Here is a 27,513-nt window from a genome sequence, read left to right on the forward strand (position 1 = left end):
TTGGAGATCTAGAATTTGCTAGTGAGTATTTTGAATTCACTATTGGGGTGTCATAATGATGATTATTATAAAGTCCCACATTGAAAAAACACTCAATAATACAAATGCTTATAATGGATTACATAACACTTTGATATTACCGAGCCTAGTAGCGTGGGCTTGTAACTAAGTAGGGCATTAAAGTGATTGATTGTTTGAGTTAAGCCTTGTTACGTGAGGTATGATGGTCTTGAGATGTTCACCTTGTGTGAAGTCGCACTAAGCACACCCCCTACCCTCAGGTTAGTAGGGTCCCTCAACCTCAATGGTTGTGTTGCAAACCAAAATATGGATATCATTGGGGTGTTGGGTTCCAAACCTAGACCCCACAGATCAAGAGCCACTATACCTTAGTGTGCTGCCTGGCTTGCGCTCTCATCACACAGTCACTTTTTGTCTCTTCCTTTCACAACGAAAAACCAAATTTAGTTTCATCCTATTTGAGTTTTTGTTTGATTATTATCATTGAAAATTAAATCATTTTTAAAAAATGAGGCCCATTTGCTCCTTCTATTTGTATATATTGGTCAATTCTGTTAAATCTTTCTTTCTTTTTTATAAAATTTTCAAATTCAATCTAAAATGGATTTTTTTAATAAAAAATTTCACCTCCTCTAGTTTCCCGCTGAGACCTCAACCACATAGATGGGAGGTGCATGGAGAAAGTGAAATTTTTTAACAAAAAATTAGATTTTGTAAATATTTAAAATTTTAAATTAAATATATTTTCTTTATTTAATTCACGTACAAAAATATGGGTGAGTTCACATGATAACATTACATTATTATTTAATGGAAAATACGATGGTGAGACCAACGAATGTATTAAAGTGATACGAAAATAAACTTTATGCATAGGACTCAGATGAAAAAAAACTTATGCATCCAGTAAACTTGAGATAGTAAAGTAAAAATTACCGAAAGAACAAAACAAAATGTCGCGGGTTGAATTTGTAGCAGAACGAAAATTCCTAACAGCAGACCTCCTACAAAAAAACACACCCGTACACTCCCTTTCGTAATTTAATTGCTGCTGTTTTCTTTCTTCTTCGCCACACCGACTTACAACGCCAGAGAGAGAGAGTGTGTGTGTTTTGGAGAGATGGGGCTTGAAATTATGGAACCCAACGCGTGCATTAGAGGTTGCTGCAGCAGCAATTCCATTCCTCTCCATCTTCCACCTTCCTCTTACACTCTCCTCAAACCAATTGCCAGAGGTAACTCACACTCCTTTTCCTCTTTCCAGTTCAGGCTCTAGCTAAGGCTCTGTTTGGCTAATGCCTAATGCCTATCGCCACTTGCCTTTTCTTTTTTATATTTCTAATTAATTTATTAATTGGTTATTTTCCGGTATGCTTTTTGGTGCTGATTGTGTGTGTAGGGGCTGAGAGTGTTGTATATGAAGCAATTTTGGATGGAAAGAAAGTTGCTGTGAAGAAACCCATCTTGGCTACTTCTGAGGATCTTGATAAGTTCCACAAGGAGCTGCAATTGCTATGGTATGTTTATGGTTCATGTATAATTCACATTACATGTTTCAATGCTGAGAGGATATAGTTCTGTATATGTATGTATGCATATGAATCTATTTATGTGTATGATTCGAGTATATATGAACATTGAAGTAAGCTTGATCATCCGGGAATAGCAAAACTGGTTGCCGCACATGCAAAGCCACCCAATTACTTGTATTTCTTCGAATTATTTGAGCCTCCAAACTTATCTGAGAAATTACACATGGAAGAATGGAGTCCGAACATCAATCAGGTGCTTGTGGTTGCTGTCCAATTAGGTATTGCTTCTGTGATTTTCTCCGAGTGTTTTTATGAGTTCAGATCATCTTAGTATTCAGCCCTACCATTTAACGGAGGAAATATGTGAACTAATTTTGTAGGAAGGGCATGTTATAAGTGTGATTTCAATTTTATGATTTAATGGGTTCTGTCATTTTACCCTCTTTATTGAACCATTTGGGTATCAAGTATCACAATAAATACACACACACACGCGCGTGTGTATATATATACATACATATTTATATATACACACACACACATACAGATTTATACATATAAACATACATACACATACATATGTTAAGCCTCTGAGAGGTCTATGGATTCTAGCCTCACCACAAAGGCTGTCTGCAAATATTTCTTAAAATAACTCTGGGTGTGCAATGCATGTCTATGTGTGTGTCTGCAGGGGTTGAGCTAGGATTTTTAGTTCAGGGGCCATAGAAATTAAGAATGGGGGATAACCGCAAGATGGTCTATAGGATAAATTGATGATGGTTCGGCAAGATGTTGTACTGTAACATCATGAATTGATCGAACTTGTGTTGATGAGTTTGCAATTACAGCTTATTGCCGGAAACAGGCATTTTATGTTTACTACTATTTTCATTTCGAGGTTTCTAAAATTATTCAGTTGTATGATTTTACGTTGTTTTCCTTCTCCAGCAAAGGCTTTGCAATATCTGCATCACCTTGGGATTGTACATAGGGATGTGAAACCGGCAAATATTCTTGTAAATGCCTTCCTTTAAGTATCTTATTCTGTAGCAAACAGAAATCCTCTTTTGACTAGTTTTGGACGAATTTAACTAATTTTATACCTTTACGATGCAGCTGGACAAAGATCTTTATCCACACTTATCAGACTTTGGTTTGGCTGAGTACAAGAAAGACCTTAAAGGAGTTTCTATTGGGAATTGGAGGTCATCTGGAAAACCTACTGGTGGTTTCCACAAAAAAAACATGGTTGGCACACTCATTTACATGGCACCTGAAATACTAAAGAAGGAAATACATACAGAAAAATCAGATGTCTACAGCTTTGGTATATCAATTAAGTAAGGATTTAAGATTTGATTATGCTAAAAACTAGCAAATTTTATTCTACTTAGATCTATGCCTACAAGACAAATGTAACTGAAGTTGTGTTCTTTCAAGTGACGCTGTTTGCTGTTTGTTATGGATTTTTGAATTGAGCCTTAGAACCTTTAGGACCTTTCAGGGAACCTAAATATTCTTAATGGACAATGTTTCTATATGGTATTTGTACCTACCCTTAGCACCTTTAACTTGTGGGGAGATGCTAATCAGACTTTTGACTTTGCTGATAAAGTATGTTGATGCCAAAGTTTGGATCAACATCAAAATAAGAAAAATAAGATCATGCAATCCTAGAACCAGGGTAGCTGTGGTATTAATTAGTTTAAATCACTTTCAATACATATCCCAAATAAACCCAAGTCACTCTCTTACTTACTGTGAATAAAATGAGTATAATTGAGACATCTCAATAGAGGTAAAATTGATGTCATAATGTTGAATGGTCTTTGCTGGATTCTCGAGTTGAAGAGTTGTCTATATATTGGAGAGGGAGAGTCCTTTTCGCAGAAGTAGGATTCCTTCAGAGAGTAATTTGGGGATGAATTTCTGTCCTTTTATGTCCAATATTGGAGGGATTTACCCTTTAGATATGGATTCTAAAGTCAACTATTCAATGAAAACTAATCGCCCCAACATTTCCCCTCAAATTGGTGCAAAGATATCTCTAGTTCCAACTTGTTCAGTGTAGAATAGAAAAACATTATTAGACACTGCCTTAGTTAAGATATCTGTTAGACTGTGGGTTGATCCTCGGTTTTCACAAATGAGTGCAAATAATCTCTTATGTCAATTTTTCCTTTATAAAGTGTCTCCACCTCAACATTCTTAGTATTTTCATTTTTAACCGGATTGTGTTCAATGTTAATTTTTTGTCACAGAAGAGTTCCATTGGTTTCTCAAGAAAGATTCGCTCATCAAGCCCCTCTACTGTCACAGATTCTTGAGCCATGGCTCTAAATTCTGTCTCTGCACTGACCAATTCTTGCTACGCTATTCAACTATGTTTCCTCCTACAGAATTACAATTTCCAGAACTCGACCTTCGATCTATAGTAGAACCTGTTTGCACATGTATCTCGTTCAACATCTAGGTGCCAATAGTTTGTAGAAAGTAATAACTGTTTACCTGGAGCATACTTAGGATCCGATATACAACTCCCCCTTTGAGTCTCACTAGGTGCATGCATGTCTGGACGTGTGCGTGCGAAACAAATACATAGACTTCGTTTGAATAATTATGGTAAATATATATAAATCCACAGTCAAGGATCATTCTTGCAAGATACTATAATATAGTACTGCAAAATTAGAATTATATATGTAGTTGAATCATAGTGAATAGTAACATTGTGATCATTACTATTTATGCTGGTAATTCATTATTAATGCTACTATTGTATAGAAAAATATGCAGTTTACAGTTTTTGTGCTCTTTTTCCCATGAATTTGTGATTTGACTATGATCCTCTTGCAGTGAGCTTCTTACTGGTGTTGTTCCATATACTGATCTTCGTGCGGAAGCTCAGGTTAGCCTTTCTCAATTGTATTTGGCTTACTTGTGTTATGATTTACGATGCTGATTTATTGTTTGATTGATGTGTCATATGATTCTTGTTGCTAATACACATGTTTGCATTTTTAGGTATAAAAAGAGGGACTTGTATTGAAAATTCCAGTTTATTTTTTGGCTTTCATTATGGTTAAATGCAGAAATAATATTGTAGAAATCGAATATCGGATAGAAATAGCGGCCATCCAGATTCAGAAAGGTTGAAAGATTTTTCTTGTCGACTAGGCGCCGCAAGGCGCATTTTATGTTCCAGTTGCAAATGTGGCACATTACTCATTAGAATTTACAGGAATTTGGTGGAGGTAGAAAGTCTAGCTGTATTGAGTTAAGATTTTTACAAACAACATTTGAGCATAATAACTGTTAATCATTCGTACTAGTATTTGGAATTTAAGTTACTGGATAGTTGAAATTCCATTTAACCATAGTGAGAAGCATTTAAGGACTTCTATTTTCTATTATTTTATTAATCAACTAGTTCAAGTATCTGATATAGAAAACATGCAGTACTTCTATAGAAAAAAATGTTAATAACAGACCTATGTCTAATTAGCTATTTAGTTATTTAAATACCTTTAAGCCATTTGGCCCTGGTGCCTTTATGTTCTATATATTGACTTCAACACGGAAGAGTATTGCTAACTGCCCAACAATCCATTGCTATGCCTGAAAATTTCTTCCTATCCATTGGTCAAGCCTTTGCTTCTATCCTTTAACATATTTTTGTCTGACAGTCATCCTTTATATTTAGTAAAATTCCTTATCATCTATTGATGGATTCATGTATATGTTCTGACAATACTATTTTCTTTGATGGAATTGTGTTTGTTATACAACATAAATTTTGTAGCTTAATATGAATAGGTTTTTTATTTTAGATTTGACTATTCAAATTTATCACTGTTTAAGATCATGGTAGCTGACTGATGCATAATATTTATGTTGCTGGCAGGCACACACTGTACTGGAGATGAACTACACTGAACAGCAACTAACAGCAGCTGTGGTGTCCGATGGATTGCGACCTGTTCTTGCTGGTCCTGAATCTGGTGCACCATCTACTTTGTTGTCACTGATAGAGAGGTGTTGGGATGCAAATTCACAAAACAGACCTTCTTTCGATGACATAGTTGCAGAACTTGGTACAATTTTGGAACAGAGAGAAAATATAAAAGAATCGGATATTGTCTTTCCCAAATCTTCTAATTCTCTTGGTGATCAGCCAGTAGATGTTGCTAGCAGCCTTCAAGCATACCAAGAGGGTATTAACTGGTTTACTCAGGGAGAAAATTTCATCACGAGAGCTTGTCTACCTAAACCTGGTACAGCAATCTGGCTTGCATCAAATGATCCTTTGGCATATAATCCAGTACTTTCTTGGGGATCCTTTGCTACATGCGGGAGACGGGAGACCATGGAGGACACTCATTTCCTTTTGCCTCAAATGTTTCATCAAGGGGACATACATGCTTTTGGTATCTTTGATGGTCATAGAGGTGATTTTCAGTGATATATCTAATTCTAATTGTGCATTTAGGATTTCTACTGGTGTCACGGTTGATTCAGTCCTTCTACTAATTCTTAATGCATCCAAATTCCAATGCTATGCTACAAGAATTTACCAAATGCAGGTGCAGCAGCTGCCGAATTTTCAGCTCGAGCATTTCCAGGATTCTTGCAAGCTTTAAGTTCAACTAGCAGGTTTCTTCCGTTTCCATTTCGTTTTCAACATTATACATGCATATATATATATATATATGTGTGTGTGTGTGTGTGTGTGTGTGTGTGTGTGTGTGTGTGTCTGTGTGTGTGTGTGTTATTTGACCTTAATTGATTTTATCCTTTAATGCAGTCCAAGTGGTGCATTATTCGAAGCATTCATTAAGACAGATATTGCATTTAGAGCTGAGCTGGATTTTTCTCGTAAATCCAAAAGAGTTATCCAGAAGGACTGGCATCCCGGTTGCACTGCAGCAGCTGCTCTTATTGTTGGAAGCAAGCTTTTTGTGGCTAATGCTGGTGATTGCAGGACCATAATGTGTCGGGCTGGCCATCCCTTTGTTCTAAGCAAGGTGACCGGAACTTCTTACATTCCTGTTTGGTTGTTCTGGTTTAGTTCAAGGTGTTATTTTTCTCAGTATAATGGATGAAATATTAGGATCATGTTGCAAGCTGTCTTGAGGAGAGGGAGCGGGTTATTAGTGCTGGGGAACAAGTTAGATGGCAAGTAGATAATTGGCGGGTGGGTCTTGCTGCTCTTCAGGTTTGTCCCTTTAGATACCATGATAGTTTTGTAATGTTGTCTTCCAAAAATGTATTCTTTTTGTTTGCTGAGGAAATAGACTGTATGCTGCAATTTACTTGAGCAGGTTAGTATTATTTTCCAAATGGAAGGCTCGCACAAAAACCTTTTTTCTGAGTTAATTGGTAGAACTTTTAGAATCAGTTTAGAGAAAAATAGACAATTCATAAAATCTGGCTGAGAGGAAAAGCAACTATATGTGCCACTTAGATAGAGCTCATATATTATTTTATACATGAACATCTACCAAAGAGAAATTAATCAGTTCTGTACAAGCCTAATTTGGAAATAATTGCAACTTTGTTGAGACTTGTACAGTTTTGCGACGCAACTTGTTATCATGTTGGTTTTGCACACGAACCTATTTTTCGAGTTAATTGGTAGAACTTTTATAATGAGTTATAAAAAAATTAGACAGTTCATAAAATCTAGCTGAGAGGAAAAGCAAAAATAATCATCTTCCATTGTAATGTCGAAGTAAGATTTTCTTTGAAGGCACATATGTGCCACTTAGATAGACCTTGTAAATTGTTATTTTATACATAGACATCTACCAAAGAAATTAATCCGTTCTGTACAATTCTAATTTTGAAATAAATTGCAACTTTGTTGAGACTTGTACAGTTTTGCAATACAACTTGTTATCATGTTGGTTTTGCACATATTTCTTCTAAGAAAATGGAAAATAAAATTTGAAACCAACGTTTTTGGTTGATCTTCTATGACAGGGGAGTTCTTGCTGACTATTTACAAAAGAAAGTTCATTTTTCAGAAGAGGAAAGGTTTTGTGCCAGAGTTAATAAAAAATTTAGACTGACAAGTCTTCTATGTTTATGAAAAATCGTTTATTGAACTCCGATTTATAATTTGGTATGAGATTATGAATGATTTGTTTCTACAAATATATGTGCTAAACTGCTAGCAATTTTTACCAATGATGTAAGTTGCCTACAACATGGGGTCCGTTGACTATTCGTGTGGGTTTTATAAGAATATAAAAGTAGTGCTTGATATGAGTTTTCTTGATCTTGAGCTGTTTGACAACACTGACATCTCTTTTTTACATGACGATTTGTATAAGGGTAGATCATTAGGTTGGTTGTGCCAGTACTGTTAATTCTGCTGTTATTTAGGAAGATGGCTTCTTATAAGTTTTAATCAGCCCACATTATTAGGTTTTCCTTTTTGAAGGAACTTGTGAAGAAAATTCTGGTGTACTGCATCAAATCAGCTTTTTTTTTTCTCCTCTCTTGGAAAGATATGCTTCAGAAACTTATGACCTGTATTACTTGTAAATTCTTAGCCTAAAACATCAGTAACATGTATTTGGATTATTCCCTTTGGCACCTGAAGATGGCATCATGGCAGTGAACGGGTGATACCTTATTAAAATGCTGTATATGTGCATGTTTTACATTATTTCTTTCAACAGGTCACTCGTTCCATAGGGGATGATGATCTAAAGCCTGCTGTAACCGCAGAACCTGAGATAACTGAAACTATTCTTTCGGCAGAGGATGAGTATTTGGTAAGAAATAAGATTTTGATAAATGGATATTAAGTTTGGTGACAGATATATGAATTGATTTTTTAAAACTAATAGTTAGGTTTTGGAAAGAATATAACATGAATGAGGAAAGAACCTCTTCTGAATATGCTTCTTGCATGTTGAGCTTCAAGTACATTTTACTTTGTGATCAACATTTGAAGCTTTCTTTCTCTATGATTTAATTATAGGCATACATGCTTCTTGAATATTCCCTTCTACAATTATCACTGTAATCATCTTTCATCCTGTTTACTGCTTAGACACCACAATATATTGCACGTCTTCCTGTCCAGTTATCTATTATTCTATGTTTGTCATAAGGGCTTTTCTGGCATCTTGTCAGTGATAATCATTTTTTCACCTTAAATACAGAAGGGAAGTTCTATGTTTGTCTATGTTTGTCATGATGGAATCTTGGAGGCCATACACATGCAAGCAGTTGTCCATAGATTACTAAATTGCTAATATTGACTGGGAAGTTCTTTGTCATAAACTTAGCATATTCTGATAGTGCTGGTCTTCAATGTTGCTGGATGCTGTTTAAAAATCTCAGAGAGCTCTGTTACGAGTCAAAATGTTCCATGAAGTTAAAAATACTGGAAAATGATTTATTTGTATATTATTTATTTTTGGCAATGACATTTCATGCTGGTAGGCAACATAACCCATGTTGAGTTTTCTGTCTAAAAACAAATAATCTGGTTGCTTAAGATATTCAATCTAAATTACAATACTCTTTTTTTATTTTTTTATTCTTACATTTTTGAGAAAAAAAACATTTTTGTTTGTCAGGTAATGGCAAGTGATGGATTGTGGGATGTTGTGAGCAATGCAGAGGTTGTAAGCATAATCAAGGACACTGTGAAAGAGCCTGGAATGTGCTCCAAGAGATTGGCGACAGAAGCAGCAGAGCGTGGCAGCAAAGACAACATCACAGTCATTGTTGTCTTCCTTCGTCCCGTCTCCACAGCTGAGAGAATTTACTAGGTTGGTTGATAGTTTCCTGCTTCTGAATGCAAAAAGTCTGGTTAAAGAATCAAATGTCGGAAGATATGATGAACCTGGATAATAAAAATGGTAGTTGTAAGATACTGACAATGTATATGAAATTTGCATCCAAATTAGTGATGCTTCTTGCATGTAATAGTTTCATAACATTCCTGTATACCATGTATTTATTTCCGCCAATTCAGGCATTCTGAATGCGGTCCTTCTCCTTTTGCCCGTGGGGCTGAAAAGAATTAAGTGAGGGGAAGTCTGGAAACCATTGTAGATGATATACTAGAGTAGAAAATAGAGATGGAGAATGAGTTGTATTGAGGTAAGAGCTATACAATGATCTGGTTAAAGGCCCTTTTGTCTTGCCTTAAGTATAAGTCCGGTTAAGGAATAAGTTGTTGAATATCATCATTTCAATGTTAAATATGTTGAACTGCAATTTGGAATGAAGTCTAGCAAATGTGGAAAAAATTTCCTCATCAATTGGTGGACAGCCAACGGAGGAAGAGCGATAGTGAACGGTCGGAGGAGGTATAGAAACGATAATTTAATTACAGTTGGCGAGTGGCAGTTAAGCCATCGCTATATTTGCTTGATTATGTTTATGGAAATATGATTATCTCATCTTTGTTTTGGGCTTCCATTGGCAGTTGCCTTCGTTTGGTGTTCCATTGTTTTGTTTCGGTTGAATGTACGCTGTGAGTTATCTAAACAAGAAGTGTGGATGCAAGAAAACAGCTTAAAATGAAAGCTTATAACCCCGCCTTGTTCATGTTATACCTAAAAAGCAATGTCTGATAAAAAAATCGGAAACTTTAACAATGTCTACTCAAATATTCAATAAAAAGAGAAATTGGAAAAGGGAATATTAAAAAATAGAAAATATTAAAATAATGAAAATAATAGAAAATAGAATATTTTTGGTTGGATAACTTTTAAAATGAAAACTGGTTTTTGTATTTTTTGGTTTGGATAATTTAAATGAGAAGATTGTTGATCTAATTTAAATGTTGTATTTATCCGACTTTAAAACATTAAAAATAAAATAAAAAAATAAAAAAAGAACAAAAGTGGAAGGTTGACACATAATTTGCATTTTCAAAACTGGCTAGTACGCCATTTTTGTTTTCAAGTCCCATTTTCATTTAGATGAAAATTGGGATTTTTTTTTGTAATCATTTTTTTTATTTTATATTTTGGGTGTGTTGGTGAGATAAAAACCATAAGAATTAATCCTTGCGGAAGAAGAAATGATGTATGAACCCTAATTGTGTATGACAAAAAGAAAACAATCACAGTAGTTCTTGAGTTATTCAGTTTGATTTTGCTAAACCTATGGAACCACGAGACCAAACCTAATCATTTTGACAGACTCAAAGAAATCAAAACCAATTTGAGAAAACTCATAAATATCATGTCAAAAGCATCTTATAACTAAATGAGCAGCAGGGTAGCTTCTCAAAATTCCCAGATGGAGTTTTCAGATTCCAAAGCGTTAAAAACCATGAAAGAAACTTGAACCAGAAAAAAAAAAAAAAAAAAAACGAAACTGTTACATCAGAATGAAAAACCCAGAGTTTCAAGATTCATAGAAACCAATAGCAACATCAAATTGAGAATCATGCAATAAGAAACACTCAGTATTGTTGTGCACATTTACCTTAGCTATGCTTCTTGTCGCGGAAAGTTGAAATGAAGTTGAAATTCACCGAAAGTAACTTAACTCGAAATTCGGTGCAACTCCTTCTCCTAACTTTGATCTCAAAGAAAGTGTTGCAACGAACATCGACTTATGTTACTAGGGTGAGAAGTCTCAAATGTAACTGCTCCAACATTTTTTTCTTTCCCTTTTTATGAAAAGCTTTGAAGGTTCTACCTAGTTATATAGACTTAGGAAACCGACTTCTTTGTTTCCTAGATTTTAGGCCCAAAAAATAATTTCTAATATTCAATAACTAAAAATTGGAACAGAAAAAAAAAAGTATTCAATATTAAAGAATGAATACACAAATACGTAATGAAGTTGATTTTGTTGAATTATCCGGTGATGATATACATACCATATCCTACCTGTTTAGATATACATTTTGCACATTTGGATATATTGCAAGTTTGGTTTGATAACTTTTATGATAAAAACTGGTTTTGTTTTTCTTTTTTGGTTGGATAATTTCCATCATTATCCATTTTATATAATTTAGATATATCCATGCATGTTTGGTTTGATAACTTTTAAAATGAAAACTGGTTTTTATATTTTGGGTGTAATTTGGTGAGATCAGTATGAAGTCATTTTTTTAGGGTTATTTACTCAAATGGTCCTTAAATTTATACCCGAGTTACATTTTGGATCATCAACTAAATTATTCGTTTAAATGGTTCATAAACTCTATATTATTTGGTCCATTGGTCCTACTGTTACATTTGACGGCAACATTGACAAAATGTAACAATAGGACCAATTGATCGAATAATTGAGTTGTGGACCATGTGAACGAATAATTTAGTTGAGAGACCAAAATGTAAATCGGGTATAAGTTTGAGGACCATAATAACCCTTTTTTAGATAACTTTTTTTATAAAAAAAATTTAGAGAACTATGAAAGTCAATTTTTTTTAGAGAACTATGAAGTAGTATTACAGCTGTGAAATTCTATTTCTATCTCTTTCCACCCCTCGTAAAACTTGGACATGGAATTTTCTTAGAAAAAGAAAGAAAAAAAAAACTATCAGAACCTTGGGGAAGAAGAAATTATATATATATGAACTCTAATCTTGTATGGCAAGAAGAAAACAATCACACTGGTCCTTGAATTATTCAATTTGATTTTGAGTTATTAAAATGATTCGTTTTTAGTTTTTTTAAGTTATTTTGTTCTGACTGTAATGCCTCCATAGTTGAGTTCCATCATTATGAAGTCTCGGACATGGACATGGATTTTTGGAAAAGAAAAAGAAAAAAGAAAATCCCATCATGTATATGGCAAAAGGAAAACAATCACCCTAGTCCTTGAGTTTTTCACAATCGGAAAAATTCAACTCTACATAGGCGGGAAGGGGATTAACATTCTGTAGTTAAACTTTCTTCGCTTGCTGCTATATATCTGCAGGTACTAACAATTCACAAATGAACATGACTAACAAAGATGGCTAAAGGAATGAATGTGGTCTAACATGGCTAAAAGTTTCTCTACTGTAGTACCAGAGGGAACAAATATTTCAACAGAAATTTTCTTCAATCTCCATCATGGCCCCCGGTCGGATTCTGTCAGGTAAGAACTAGCTAGCTAGCTAGAGTGCATTCTAATCGGACCTGACCTTGAGATCCAGTGAGTGCATTAAGGTTAGACATCTTCATCATTGCCCGGGCAAAGTCCATCCGGAAGGTTGATCCATCGTCTGAAGCATAAGCTCTCACCAATCTGGCTGTCCTCTCATTAGCCATCAATTGCTGATCAGCAAAGAGAAGTCCTCTGCCTCTCAACAAGCTCTGGTAGTAATGAGTGTCAAAGCCTGCCCCAGACGATACAGATGATGACAGTTGCTGAAAGTAGGGCATCCCCCTCCGCGCAGGCTTCTCACTCATGCCCCTTGATGCCATTGGGGATGATGCCATGGGTGCTGCCATGGGGGCTGCCGTGGGGAATTCCATGGGAGACGCCATGGTGGCTGCCATGGGTGATCCTTGGCTACTCTTCTCGTTACCATTGTCTTCACAGAAAACTCTCATCTCATTGAGGAAACTAGGAGAAACAGTTGGGTCTGGTTTCCCTGTCCCCTTGAAGTTGTTAAGGCGAGACTGAATGAACTCACATCCAATCTTCCCAATGTTGTGCCCTCCTACAGATATGAAACAAAACAAAAAAAAAAATCAGAAGGGAAGAATATGTCAAGACTGGTTAATCCATTTCAGCTCCAAACATAATAAATGAAGAAGAAGAAGGAACAGAATTTGTGAGTTGAGTACCTAGAAGACTGACGGTTTCTCTGTCAGTAAAACCTCTGAGTGAGAACAGATGAAGTGTCTGAGTGATATTATCATCAGGTTTTGGAATCTCAGCCGTGGCTTCATCATAATAGGAGCGGGCACTATCTCTTCTACCAGTGAAAAGTGGATAAAAGGGACCACCAGCCTGTCATTTTAGATAGGACAAACACTCAGGGAACAAGACAGCTAAAAGTGCAGGGAAATACTGAAACAAGCAATCAGATAATCTCGTGAAGTGCTCTGTAGCTTTTCCACTTAAGTACTGAGGAGGAACTACTAAATGTTGACAAGGTTGAACAACTAAATATATGATAGTTTTGGTTTCTTACTTCTCTCTTTTAGTTCGGTTTTCTAATGGTAATTAAATGGAAAGAGAAAGAAACTGGAAATTTTTGCCTTAGAGGTTGTTTTAGATACATATATACATTGCCCAGTAATGATCGAACTCTGAAAATCAAAACAGAAAAGAATACGTCAAGACTCGGAGGAGCAGTAAAACATACCAGAACAACGCCATCTCTGGTGGAAAGAGCAAGTATGTCAGCACAAGATACCACCCCAGGGCAAACATTTTCGAGCACCTCCTTGATCTGATCAATTTTTTCAAATCCCTTCAAGGTCTTATTTGGCACAGCCTGCTTCTCTATGGAATGGTTTTTATTCCCATTGCTGTCATCCAAGAGGACTGAAGCATCGCAACCCTGATTCAAAAACCCCACAACATTAAGAAAGACAGATGGAATTAGACAGAAATCCAAGTAATACATGCTTGATTAAAAAGAAAGAAACCACCTTACAAGAAGAAAGGGAATATTATAGCCCAACTAAGGTTAGAGCCAAAAGACTCAAAGAAACGAAAACCCATTTCAGAAAAACTGATAAATATCATGCCGAAATCATTGTAACCTAAATGTCCAGCATTGTAGCTTTAACATTCCCAGATAAGAATTTTCAGATTCTCAAGTGTTAAAAATCATAAAAGAACAACTCGAACCAGAAAACCAAACTTTTACATCAGATTGAACAACCCAGTGTTTCAAGACTCATAGAAACCAATAACAACATCAAATTGAGAAACACTCAAAAGAATCATATACCTCACCAACACAAATTGAAAATCACAAAGTTTCAAGATTCACAGATTCCAATGCCCTGAGCAAGCAAAACCCATTTGAGAGAAACCCACAGAGGCGAAGAAAAGGACGACCAAGATTAAAAGCAGAAAACCCAAAGCAATCAAATCCTATTTGAGAAAAACCCCACACGAATGAAGGAAAGGACCACAAAGATTAAAAGCAGAAAACCCCAGAGCAATCCAAACAAAACCCATTCATAGATGAAGAAAAGAACCATCAAGACTAGAAGCAGGAAATCAAGAGCAATCAAAACAAAACCCATCTGAGCGAAACACACACAGATGCAGAAAACTACAATCAAGATTAAAAGCAGAGAACCCAAAGTAATCAGAAAGAAACCTACTTGATAAAAAGCCCCAAAGATGAATAAAAGAAGAATCTTGGTATACCTGAATGAAGCAATCATGGAAAAAGAGGCGAAGAAGCTGAGCAGAGACATTCTTGTGCTGGGAGTAAATCTGAGCCATCGTAGAACTTACAATGGTCTCAGCTTCAGGGCATGTATCGCGGTAGAAATCGTACTCGATGTTCGTTGCAACAGAATCTGTCATCTCCATGAAGAAATCTTGGCCTCCATCAGCAGAAGCCAGAGAAACCGCTTTGACCAGTGGTTCATGGGAGGAGAAAGAGATAAAGGCTCTCTCTGACTCGCCTCTTGGGATGCTCCATGACAGAAGCACAGAGAAGATCACCACCAGAGCAAAGGCCCACCCTTTCGTTGCAGTCATCATCTTCTTTCTATTTTTCTCGCCCGCTTTTCTTCTGAGTGTGTGAGATAGCGGGAAATGAATACATGAATGAGCTTTACCGTTTGGGCTGAGAACCCTTTTTAAAGGCGAGTTAGTTAATTCGGGTTCAGCATATTTTCAATTTAACCCTCAAGACTTGGGAAAATTACAGATATATTTCTTTTAAGGGCATACTTTCATTTTCTTTAGAGGGACAAATTTTTTTAAATAAAGATGAGCTCATTTTCATGGGACACCAATTACTCACATTTTCCTTTTCTTTTGTTTTAAATTAAATTACAAATTTGTTTTATATAAAAATCTATATATATAAAGCAAAAGGCAGAGAATGGTGAAACATTCAAAATACCAGTGTTTGGGCCTAAATTTGGTGCGCTCAATCCAGGGATAAAAACCAACATCGTTTTTGGGCCACTTGTTTGGACCTAAAATTGGCGCCCTCAGCCCATCAACACGCTCAGCCCATTAAACAAATAAACAGGCCAAAGCGATGTACTCGGCCCAAACATTGGGGGCCTAAAAACAATCGAAATCAGGAAGAAACTTGGGCCTCGAAGGAAGCCAAAATGGGACTCAAACCAAAATAGGCTTGGTAGATTTTTCCAGACCCACGTGATACCTGACTTAAGAAAAGTCAACAAATTCACCTGAAATTAGAGATTGAATAGAGGCAGGTATAAAGTAGGACGTCTATGGAAGAACTCTGCTGCCAAAGAGATCAAAACCCCGTTTTATTTATTCAGAGATATTTTCTCTGCTCCAAAGAAGGCGCCACCTTCAAGAGATAAGCAGGCTCTGCTTCTATGAAAAGGAGATAAGCGGGAAACAGGGAGTTGTTCAAAACTGAGAACTTACCATCACGAGCTTCAGACTCTTGCAAAAGCAGTTGAAATGGAAGAAGAGTATGGCACTCCATCAAAAATACAGAGAAACAGTCACTACATGAGTTGATTGATTGAGTGCTTGCTTGCCAGAAAATGGATAGAAAGACACTTCATTCAAATGGCTTAACCCTATGGAAGAAAGACACTTCATTCAAATGGCTCAAACCTCCCTCAAGATTTCTCTGAGGAAAAGATTTGATGGGATGCTGTTTGGAGACCTGGCAGAACTGGCAGACAAAGCATCCAAATATGAGGAGCTGCTCAGGGAAGAACAGCAGAAGAGGAATTCTTCCAAAGGCACATAGTACAAGACCCCTTCTTCAATCCACTTGATTGAAGTAGACTCAGAAGAGGATACAGAAGGATCGGAGGAAAGAGAAATTGCAGCGGCAGAAATGGCAAAGTTAAAACATCCCATTAGCTGCAAAGCTCTTACAAAGCCACCAAAAGACCAGAAGCCGCCACCATTCACAGGAGGATTTGTTCCAAACAAACCAACGCAGAACAAGGTCTATTCCTTCGATCTAACCAAAGTTGATGCTTTGTTCGATGAGATGCTGTCACAGAAAGCAATAGAGACACCTCATAAGCTGCCCAAACCAGAAGAACTTAAGGGCAGACAGTATTGCAGATGGCACAATTCTTGGAATCGTTCCACCAACAGTTGTGTCGTTTTCAGAGATGTCATACAGGAAGGAATAACAGCAGGGAGATTGAAACTGGCAAAGAAGCCTCCCACAGTTACGACAGATCCTTTTCCCCAGCCTCAAGTCAACATGGTCAACTTAAATTGGCCAGAACAAAGGGGAAACAAACCAGCAGCAGAGGCCAACTCCAGTAGGAGCAGAGGAGTCACGAAGGAGAATTTCCAAAGGCCAAAGGCAACCATCTCGGCTGGAATAGTACTATGCAGCAAGTGCAAGTGTGAAAGTGAGTTAGAAGTAACTCTAGATAGGCAGAGTCAGCCTATACCCAGCGTATTTGACCGCATTGGAACATCGCGTCAACAAGGCCCAGTTCCGGCCCTTTCTGAAGGCAGAACCAGACAAAGGGACTGTTTCAGGCCTGCCCAGCACAACAGAAGAAGGCCAGAACAACCCAAGAAGGAAATACCGATTAAAATGCCCGGGAATGATAAGCCTTTGGCAACTATCATAGAGGGAAGATGGTATTCCGTAGGAAAGAGCGGCAGACCAACTCTGCAGTTAACCAGAACTCAGGAAAGGAGAATTCAGAGACAATATTGCACTTTACTTAGAAACAAGAAAGACGCACAGGTACTGCCAGAGCTAAATTCTGCCAGAAGGAAAGAAAATCCAGAAGTAACTCCTCAGGCAGAACAAACAGGATATGAACCGCAAAAGCTAATAAAGACAGAATCTCCAGGCAAGCCCTCCGTCCATTCGACCTCATCCTCAGTCGATCAACCTGAACTCCTACGAGTGCAAGCTGGACCCGAACCTATTCCCAAAGAAGGACAGCAAGACTGGACTGAAGAAAACGAGGAGGAACAGCTAGACTATGAGCCATTTGCAGAGGACCAAACTGGTTTCCTCGAGACAGAGGAACAGGAAGACTGGACATAAGATATGGAATATGATGGAGGATTAGATGAAGAAACCGAGGCTTTTGGCGCCGAATTGGAGAACTTATTACAAGGCAATCTAGGCATTAACATGGTGTTCATCCTATCAGAAAAATTCAGGGCAGCGGAAGGACAAGGAAGCACTCTGGAGGGAGACGTATTCTCGCAAGAAAGCTTTGAGTGCAAGCTGGCAGAAGTAGAAGAAGCGCCAAAACAGCAAGCGCCTGCTGCCAGAACAGGTGGAACCGCCATGAAACCAGCTGCAGAATAGCTCTGTTTCTCCAAACCGACCAAGGAGATGGCTAATCACCTCAGACCTCTATTCATAACTGCAAACTTTGGACGTATTCCTATTTCCAAGGTAATGGTAGATGGAGGTGCAACCATCAATCTTTTACCACACAGACTGCTAAGCAAGATTGGCAGAACAGAGAAGGATCTAATTCCAACACATCTGACAGTCACCAACTTTGCTGGGGGCATCACTAAGACTCATGGAATCCTGGACGTGGATGTTATAGTTGGAACCAAAAAGCTGAAAATTGCATTCTTTGTGGTAGACACCACTTCTACTACCTACAATGCATTGCTTGGAAGGGACTCGATTCACCAAAGCCTCTGTGTTCCTTCTACTCTGCACCAACAGCTAGCCTTTTGGAATGAAGAGGGTTACATGGAGATAGTAGAGGCCGATCCACGGCCATTTCTGCCTTCTGCCATGTGTTTTGAAGCAAGGTACTATCATGACGACCTTGGTCCTTTCACATTCTTTGGAGTCAACTAGAATGGCCGCCCTCACGGTGTCACGGCCCAAAGGCTCATTGAAGACGGTCTGGCCAGTTCTCTAGAAGACTGGAATAGGCCTTTTATTCTGAACCTCCAGAATTCCGATGTTTAGTCTCAATCAACAGGAAAAGGATCGAGCTGCAACAATCCGATCCATTACAAAAAGATTGTTGATATACTGGGAAGAAAGGAAACTCATTGCGCAGAATCTAGCCATTAATATGGCAGAATTCACGCATGAGAGCATCGAAGAACATGAAGAGAGTTTGCAGGAGGAAATATTAGACTTCGCGCCAGCAGCACTAGATGACTCCTTACCAGAAGTAGAAGACCCATTACAGGAGATTAATCTAGGGACAGAAGAGGATCCAAGACCTACTTTCATTAGTGCACTACTAGAAGAGCCACTCAGAAGTGAAATCATCGCACTCTTGCATGATTTTAAAGATTGTTTTGATTGGCATTATCACGAAATGCCCGGATTGGACAGAAAATTGGTAGAACACAAGCTGCCTATCAAAGAAGGCTACCTTCCAGTCAAACAGGCCAGAAGAAATAGAAAGGTTGCACAAGGCAGGATTCATCAGGCCAGCCATTTACACTGATTGGTTAGCCAATATTGTCCCGGTTCTGAAAAGAAAGACAGGGGCAGTAAGGATCTGTGTGGATTACAGGAATCTAAATGAAGTATCCCCCAAGGATGAATATCCTATGTCAATGGCAGATATGCTAGTAGATGGAGCTGCTCATCACCAAATGCTGTCTTTCATGGATGGCAACGCAGGTTATAATCAGATCATGGTGGCAGAAGAAGACATCCACAAGACAGCCTTCATGTGTCCAGGACATCTAGGTGCTTTTGAATACACTGTAATGCCTTTTGGTTTAAGAAACGCAGGAGCCACGTATCAAAGAGCAATGAATTCTGTTTTCCATGATATGATAGGGCATTCTCTGGAAGTATATATAGATGATGTGGTGATTAAATCTCCGGAAGCAGAAAATCATGTATCAAACCTAAGAAAGGCATTCCTAAGAATGAGACAACATAAATTGAAAATGAATCCCAAAAAATGTGTTTTTGGAGTACAGGCAGGGAATTTCTTGGGATTTCTGGTACACCAGAGAGGCGTAGAAATTGGCAAAAATAAAGCAAAGTCCATCATAGAAGCTCAACCACCTCGGAACAAGAAAGAGCTGCAGAGTCTTCTAGGAAAAATTAACTTTCTAAGAAGATTCATATCCAATTCTGCGGGAAAAATTCAGCTTTTTTCTTCATTGTTAAGACTAAAACAGGAACAGACTTTCAAATGGGAGGAGCAACACCAGCGGGCTTTTGAAGAAATCAAGCACTACCTCTCGAATCCACTAGTTCTGTCCCCACCAAAGAAAGGCAGACCACTCAAGCTCTATGTATCCGCATCAGAAATGTCTGTTGGAAGCTTGATAGCTCAAGATAACAAGGAAGGGAAGGAACATGCAGTCTACTATCTGAGCAGAACTCTGACAGAAGTAGAAAGAAATTACTCCGCGATCGAAAGGCTTTGTCTGGCTTTGTACTTCACCGCTGTAAAACTCAGACACTACATGCTGTCATTTACCACTTATATCATTGCCAAGACAGACCTAATCAAATACATGCTAACAAGGCCAATGTTGAGAGGCAGAATTGGAAAATGGACTCTGGCTCTGACAGAATTTGCTTTCAGATATGTCCCTCAGAAAGCTGTCAAGGGGCAAGCTGTAGCAGATTTCCTAGCCGATCATCCAGGAGAAGAAATTGAAAATATGGATTCTTTGGATATAGCAAATGCAGATCTACTGACAAGAGCTCATGTTTGCCTTAACAATCCCATTTATTCGATTCATCTCACACCTTGGAAGCTGTACTTTGATGGATCAAAAACTGACTTAGCCTCCGGAGCAAGGATTGTTCTAGAGGAACCTTTGGGAATCAGACACTGTTATTCTTTTTAGTTAGATTTCCAATGCACCAACAACAGAGCTGAATACGAAGCTCTAATCATTGGCCTCGAAATGTTGGTAGAGCTCGGAGTCCAATCTGTAGAAATCTTGGGAGATTCTATGCTTGTTTTGAAGCAGATTGCTGGAGAATACAAATGTTTGAACCCTTCTCTAGCTGTCTATTTAGTAGCAGCTAGGAATCTTTTGACAGAATTCAGAGAAGCCACTTAGGAACACATCCCAAGAGAAGAGAACTTTGCAGCCAATGAACTGGCTCAAATAGCAACAGGAATACAAATGTCGGAAGACTGTGTACAGAGGATTATTAAACTAGGAAAGAAAAGTTTACCATCTGTTCTGACCAGAGGAATGGAAATAGATGTCAATTCTGCCATAATCACTGAGGATGACTGGAGAATTCCCATCATGAACTACCTGCAATACCCAACCTTGCCTTCTGAAAAGAAAGTCAGAATTATGGCTTTAAACTATCTTATGTGGAATGAAGATTTGGTCCGAAAAAACAAGGATGAGATATTGTTAAGATGCTTGGGAAAGAAGGAATACATGAAAGTCATGGGAGAAACCCATGAAGGGATATGTGGAGCACATCAAGGTGGAAGAAAAATGTGTTGGCTAATTAGAAGGTATAACTATTTCTGGCCAACCATGATGAAAGATTGCATTAATTATTCCAAGGGATGTGAAGCTTGTCAAAGACATGGACCATTCCAGCAGGTTCCTTCGGTTCCCATGAATCCAGTGGTCAAGCCATGGCCATTCAGAGGATGGGCAATGGATCTCATTGGCAAAATTTATCCAGCCAGCAGGCAACAACATTGTTTCATCATTGTAGCTACGGATTATTTTACCAAATGGGTGGAAGCCAAGCCTGCTAAGTCTACCACGTCTCAAGAAATCATCACTTTCATAGAGGAACAGATCATACAGAGATTTGGCATTCTAGAATCAATCACTACAGACATGGGATCTTCTTTCATATCTGGAGACATGCTAGACATGGCAGAAGCATTCAAGTTTAAGCTACTCCAATCCACTCCTTATTATGCTCAAGCCAATAGACAGGCAGAATCAAGTAACAAGGTAATCATCAATATTATCAGGAAAATGCTTGAGAAAAATCCAAAGCAATGGCATGAGAAGTTATTAGAAACTTTGTGGGCATACAGGACTTCAAAAAGAGAGGCAACTGGCATGACCCCATATGGTTTGACTTATGGTCATGATGCAATTCTGCCCATGGAAATAACAGTCCAGTCCCTCAGAATTGCCCATCAACATGAACTGGTTGGAGAAGACTACAATCAAGCCATGTTGCTAGAACTGGAAGGGTTGGATGCAGGTAGAATTGATACCCTCAATAAACTCTTAGCAGAAAAACAGGCTGTGTCAAGAGCCTACAACAAGAGAGTTAAAAACAAGAGTTTTGAAGAAGGAGAAATAGTCTGGAAAGCAGTTCTTCCCCTTGGAACACACATAGCTGGTTATGGAAAGTGGTCACCAACTTGGGAAGGCCCTTTCGTAATTAACCAAGTCCTGGGATTAGGGGCATACAGATTACAGGATTGAGATGGAGAAGTCCATGCTGCACCAATTAATGGCAAGTGGTTAAAGAAATTTTATCCAACTATGTGGGATTCACAAGCTGTGCAGACAGATCCTGGGATAGAGAGGCAACAATTTGAAACTGTCACTTAAGTTTATTTTTGTTGTTCAGTTTTTTGTTGATGTAATCTTCTACATTTTCTTTTAGTTTATCAAAAAACCAAAATTCCAAAAAATAAATAAACTTTTATTTCAAAAAAGGGGGTCACATTTGTGACCAAGCAGTTCATTACATATCAAAATTTGAAATCTAGAATCCTAGTTTTGTGAGGGTCTCCTGCAGGCTAGTCTTCTTGATGAAGAGTTCTTTCTGCAGCAGCACCCCTTGATGAATGGAAGCTTCTGCAACTTCCAAGGTTGGCCTGGAAGCTGAAATCATGCTCTGCACAAGGAAGCTGGCCTTGGTTTTAGAACTTAGTCCAGCACCCAGCCTGCGCTGCACCTCCCTACGTTCTGCCAGCTGCTTTTGGAGCTCCTCGATTTGTTTCTCCAGCTTATCTGCAATAGCCTTGGCCTCTTTGTACCCTGCAACCATCTGGTCTAGTTCTGCCTTTTGTTTAGCATAGTCGGCCAAGTTGGCATCTTGTGTAGCCTTGCAGAGCTCAGAAGTCTTGAAGGTGGGCTTGAGATCCTCATAGCGATCATGAAGCTTGAGCACGTCTCTAGCCAGGCTCAAGCTTATCTCGAGTATGGGCTTAGGAGCCATGTTCTGCCTATGCAGGAGGTCCAGATCCTTCATCAGTTGATCAATGGCCCCCCTGTTTTCGTCCAGCCACAGCTCAGTAGACAGCCAGATTTTCACCCTCTCCATTGCCTCATATACAGCTTTGAATTTGGCCTTACTGGGGGTAGAACTGAGTTTCTCCAGCCTGTCTAGTTGGGCATCCAAGTCCATAGCCTCGAACTCAGCCAATTTTGGATCAGAAAAGGAGGCTGTGGTAGTTGAACCAGGAAGGGATTGGATAGGCACCTGCAAAATCAAGTCGTGAATTAGCAAAAGGGCTGAAGTAAAAGGAAAATCATTACACAGTAATACTTACAGCTGCAAGGAGAGGCTTCAAAGGACTGATCACCACTGCCAATGATCCAGCAGTCCTGAGCACTTCCACCTGGAAGGAACAAAAGTTAAATGGAAACAAGGACATGACAGAAGTACAAAAAATGGACAGAAATAAAATACGACAAGGGATTACCATGGGTCCAGAAACAGTAGCAACCAACTCTATTTCAGATTCTGGGGTCGCAATAGGAAGTTCCACCTGCTCCACAGGCCCCGATGCAGATTGCTCTGTCAAGTTTGCAGCAGGAAGTTCCATCTGTTCCACAGGTTCCAATACAGCCGAAGCCTCTATCTGCTCCCCATACCCCAATATTGTTTGTTTTGCTTGAGCTACAACAGGGGGTTCTGCCTGTTCTACAGGCCCAAATACAGGTGGACTGGTTGGAGCTGCCACATGAGCTTCTGCCTGATCCACCGGCTCTGATGCAGAACGCTCTGGCTGCTCCTCAGATGCTGGAGCTGCAGTAGAATGTTCAGCCTCTGTGTCTTCAAATAAAGCCAGTTCCGAGCTAGTCAGTTTTGTCCCAGAGATGGCGCGCTGTTTCTGGGCCAAGGCAATGCTCTCTGCTATCACCTCAGTCGGAATCTCCTCCTAAACAGACAAACAAAAGTCAGAAGTTTTTAAAAAAGGAAAAACAAAAAAAGCATATTTATGCGGCCAGAATCCAGGCTCACCTCTTCTTCAAATTCTTTCCCCTTCTCTTTTGAAGGGGCTTCTGTTGCTATTTCTTGCTGTTTCTCCTGCTCAACAACCTCAAAGGCTTCTCGCAGCTCATCATCAGTTCCGGAGGCTTCAGTTGGATTGATAGCAAACTCCTCTGTCTCATCATATTCAATCTCACTCCTCTTCCTAAGTCTTTTAGACCTAGTGAGAGGAGGAGGGGGACTTTCAGCTGCACAGAACGAGTAAAAGTTAAAAGAACGGACAGAGCAGAACAGATCAAAAGAAAGAAAATCTGACTACCAAAACCCTACCAGAGGTCTCAGGCTGGGCAGCACTGCCCTGAGCAGGGGTGCTTTCTTTTCTTTTCTTTTCAACCGTGGGGGTAGCCACAACAGCAGGTTGTTCTGCCAAGTCTTCATCCTCCTCGCCAGAGGGAGGCTCTAAATCCCCAGCAGCAATAACAGAAGAAACTGCACAAGAAATAAACAGAATCAGAAAAGATCCGACAAGGAAAAATAGAAAGAACATAATATTGGAAAGGCTTACCAAATACTTCTCCGGCCTGCATTATTCCTCCACCTATTTTCTTCACCAGGGAAGGGCCTGATACGGACAGAACAGGTTTATTTTGGCTTCACAAACAAAGACAGAAAAATAGACAGAATCTAGAATCTACCTTCTATAACTTGAGCATTGAAATCTTTGATGGTCCGCACCACGAAATTCTTAGCATCTGCCTCTGCATAAACAGTCCCGGAAGTCCAGCTTTCAAAAAGAATTTTAAAGGCATCAATCGAGGCAGGCAGGTTATGGCATCTAGCCTTCCACCAGGCATCAAAATCGGCGGAACTGCAGGTATTCAGCTTCCAGGAAGGAAAAAGGGCGTCTGAAGTATTATTAATCTTATTCACTGCGCACCTAGCAGCCTTATGCACTTCCAAATCATCTAAATCCCTCCAGGAAGTGGCTCGATTGCAGCTTCTGTAAAATTTGAACGGAATGACCTGAGGACAGCCGAGCTGTCTGGCGCAGAAGTTAGGATGATAAACTTCTGTCCCCAAATGATAATTCGGAGGTTTTCCTCCTCCATGGGGAAGGTCCCTCACAAGGGCCACACTTAGGAATTTCTTCCTGAAATCTATTATGGCAGCCGCCTCTTCCGGTTCCTTCTCAAAAAGTCGATGTACAGGCTGGAACCAGGGATACGTTCTCCTAATCACCAACTGCAACTGAGCTTCAGATCTTTTAGTACAGTGCCTGAACCACATTAGGTACTCTTCGATGGAGCGCTTGGGCTCTTCTGCCGACATCAGGGGAAGAGCCAGAACTTGGTCTTCAGGCAGAACTATGTCAGGAAACCGGAGTTCCGGAAAGTATACCTGCAGCCAGATCTGGATCATCCAGAACGAGCCAGGAGCAGTTAAGTTCATAGGATTCTCCAGGGTGGCAGAATGCAGATTCTTGAAGAGATGGGCCAGAATTGAAGGTCCAAGTCCAACGTCAGTATGATTATGAAGAGCTTCTGCCAAATGCCTATATTCCAGCAGAACTGCGGAGGAACGATTCGGAAACACGAATCTGTTTAGCCAATACAGTAGGAACAGCATGTGCTGTTGATCCTTGTCTTGTTCTGTACTAAACTTTCTCAAGTAATTAGAGAAAGAGCAGTTCTGGTTGATGATAGCATGAGAGATGGTGAAGGGCTTGGCCAGCTTCTCTTGATTCTTCCTTCGATGGTAATCACCAACGGCATCAACAGATCTTCCATGGGGTCTGAACCCAAAAATCTGAGCCATATCCAGCAGGGTTGGCGTCATTGGGCCCACACGGAAGTCAAAAGTGTTGCTGGCAGAATTCCAGAAGCACAGAGCAGCAGCAAGCAGATTCTCATCCCGGTTGATGGACTGTTTGGACAGCAAGATTGCATCATAAATCCCTGCCCTCCTCCAATAAGCTCCATACTTAGGGAGAAGCTTGTCAATCCAGTCCGCCCACTTCACAGAACTATTCCTCACCTCACTGGATGGGAATGAGCGGCTCAGGTTCTTGCTAACCCAAGAATAAGAAGCAAGGGCAGAATTGCTTTCAAAACACAAGGGAGCTACGGCATCCCTTTTCATTAGCTCTGCCAACTCAGATGGAACAGTACCAAACCAGCGAGGCCCCAGGACCAGAGTTTCCCCAAAAAGATGAAGAACGTTCTCATCCAGTTTTTTGCCAATCAAAGGATGAGACATGCTTCGAACCTCCATGGCATGAGCATCGATTCCAGACCCAGTGATGTAATCTGGAGGAACTGAGGAGGAAGCACTTTGGGCACGAGTTTTTGGGGAAGACATTTTTCTGGGTTTTTCGGACTAGAAACAAAGGAAGGATTAAAAGAAAAGGGGGAAGGATTCTGGCGAAAATTTAGAAAACCAAAGTCTGAGGAAGCTAGGTTTTGAGATGAACAGGAGCTGGAGGTTTCAAATTTCTTTTAAAAGCTCGAAATCGTGGGAAGAGGAAGACAAGACGCCACCTGATAGCTGATAATGACAAGCTAGTAACTAGCTAGTAACTGACCAATTTCCCACGAAGTCTAGTTCGTGGTAGGTGGACATGGCAGATAGGGGATGTTTTAAACTGGCGCGCACAAATTAAATAGCCGAAAAAAACATTAACTCTGGAAACCGTTTAAAAACGGTTCAGACTTAATGGGGGCATTGTTTGGGCCTAAATTTGGTGCGCTCAGTCCAGAGATAAAAACCAACATCATTTTTGGGCCGCTTGTTTGGACCTAAAATTGGCGCCCTCAGCCCATCAACGCGCCCAGCCCATTAAACAAATAAACAGGCCAAAGCGATGTACTCGGTCCAAACATTGGGGGCCTAGAAATAGTCGAAATCAGGAAGAAACTTGGGCCTCGAAGGAAGCCAAAATGGGACTCAAACCAAAATAGGCTTGGCAGATTTTTCCAGACCCACGTGATACCTGACTTAAGAAAAGTCAACAAATTCGGCTGAAATTAGAGATTGAACAGAGGCAGGTATAAAGTAGGACGTCTATGGAAGAACTCTGCTGCCAAAGAGATCAAAACCCCGTTTTATTTATTCATAGATATTTTCTCTGCTCCAAAGAAGGCGCCACCTTCAAGAGATAAGCAGGCTCTGCTTCTATGAAAAGGAGATAAGCGGGAAACAGGGAGTTGTTCAAAACTGAGAACTTACCATCACGAGCTTCAGACTCTTGCAAAAGTAGTTGAAATGGAAGAAGAGTGTGGCACTCCATAAAAAATACAGAGAAACAGTCACTACATGAGCTGATTGATTGAGTGCTTGCTTGCTAGAAAATGGATAGAACTCCTTTTCTTTTCCTTTTAAAACTAAAAGATCTTTTGAGATTATTTGCCGACCAATATTAAAAGAATCAAAACTCCCGCTCTCAAGAACATTTCTTATATATACAAGAGATGGTGAACATAGCAAAACACAATCAACCAACACAACCAAAAACTCAGTCAAAAGACAAACACTCAAAATGATCATTTGATCCCAGAAAATCTTCAAACAAATTCAAATAGACTCAGAGTCTGAAACACTTCAATTTCAAAAGCTTTACAGCAAGCTTGCAGAATCATCCTGTTTTTTCCCAGCAAAGATAGCTAAAAAACTGTTTCTGATTCGAATCCCAGTTCACAAACCAACAAAAACGAGATTTCTCTCGTTACAAATTTGGT

General features: G+C 39.3%; 2 protein-coding genes across 4 annotated transcripts; one reads left to right on the forward strand and one right to left on the reverse strand.

The window, feature by feature from the left end:
* Window positions 1-1,003: 1,003 nt before the first annotated feature.
* On the forward strand, window positions 1,004-9,805 carry LOC110750965 (protein kinase family protein / protein phosphatase 2C (PP2C) family protein). 3 transcript variants are annotated; one of them, XM_088244075.1, is made up of 12 exons: window positions 1,004-1,256; window positions 1,421-1,538; window positions 1,665-1,831; window positions 2,502-2,569; window positions 2,670-2,893; window positions 4,410-4,461; window positions 5,458-6,001; window positions 6,137-6,206; window positions 6,358-6,577; window positions 6,664-6,747; window positions 8,240-8,335; window positions 9,149-9,805. In XM_088244075.1, exons 1-12 carry the CDS (start codon window positions 1,142-1,144, stop codon window positions 9,341-9,343), a joined length of 1,953 nt encoding a protein of 650 aa, XP_088100201.1. In that variant the 5' UTR covers window positions 1,004-1,141; the 3' UTR covers window positions 9,344-9,805. The 3 variants fall into 3 exon arrangements, with proteins under 3 accessions (XP_088100201.1, XP_088100202.1, XP_021807093.1); XM_021951401.2 differs by having other exon boundaries at window positions 1,005-1,256; window positions 6,664-6,768; XM_088244076.1 differs by lacking the exons at window positions 1,665-1,831; window positions 2,502-2,569; window positions 2,670-2,893 and having other exon boundaries at window positions 6,664-6,768.
* Window positions 9,806-12,317: 2,512 nt separating this feature from the next.
* On the reverse strand, window positions 12,318-15,272 carry LOC110751053 (putative Peroxidase 48). Its single transcript, XM_021951508.2, has 4 exons — window positions 14,869-15,272; window positions 13,847-14,044; window positions 13,323-13,488; window positions 12,318-13,195 (listed from the first exon to the last, which is right to left on the reverse strand). The coding sequence occupies exons 1-4, from the start codon at window positions 15,208-15,210 to the stop codon at window positions 12,639-12,641; spliced, it is 1,263 nt and encodes a 420-aa protein (XP_021807200.1). The 5' UTR covers window positions 15,211-15,272; the 3' UTR covers window positions 12,318-12,638.
* Between the last annotated feature and the right edge of the window lie 12,241 nt (window positions 15,273-27,513).

The sequence above is a fragment of the Prunus avium genome, chromosome 7 (assembly GCF_965620075.1).
Source record: "Prunus avium chromosome 7, drPruAviu1.hap1.1, whole genome shotgun sequence".
Lineage (NCBI taxonomy): Eukaryota > Viridiplantae > Streptophyta > Magnoliopsida > Rosales > Rosaceae > Prunus > Prunus avium.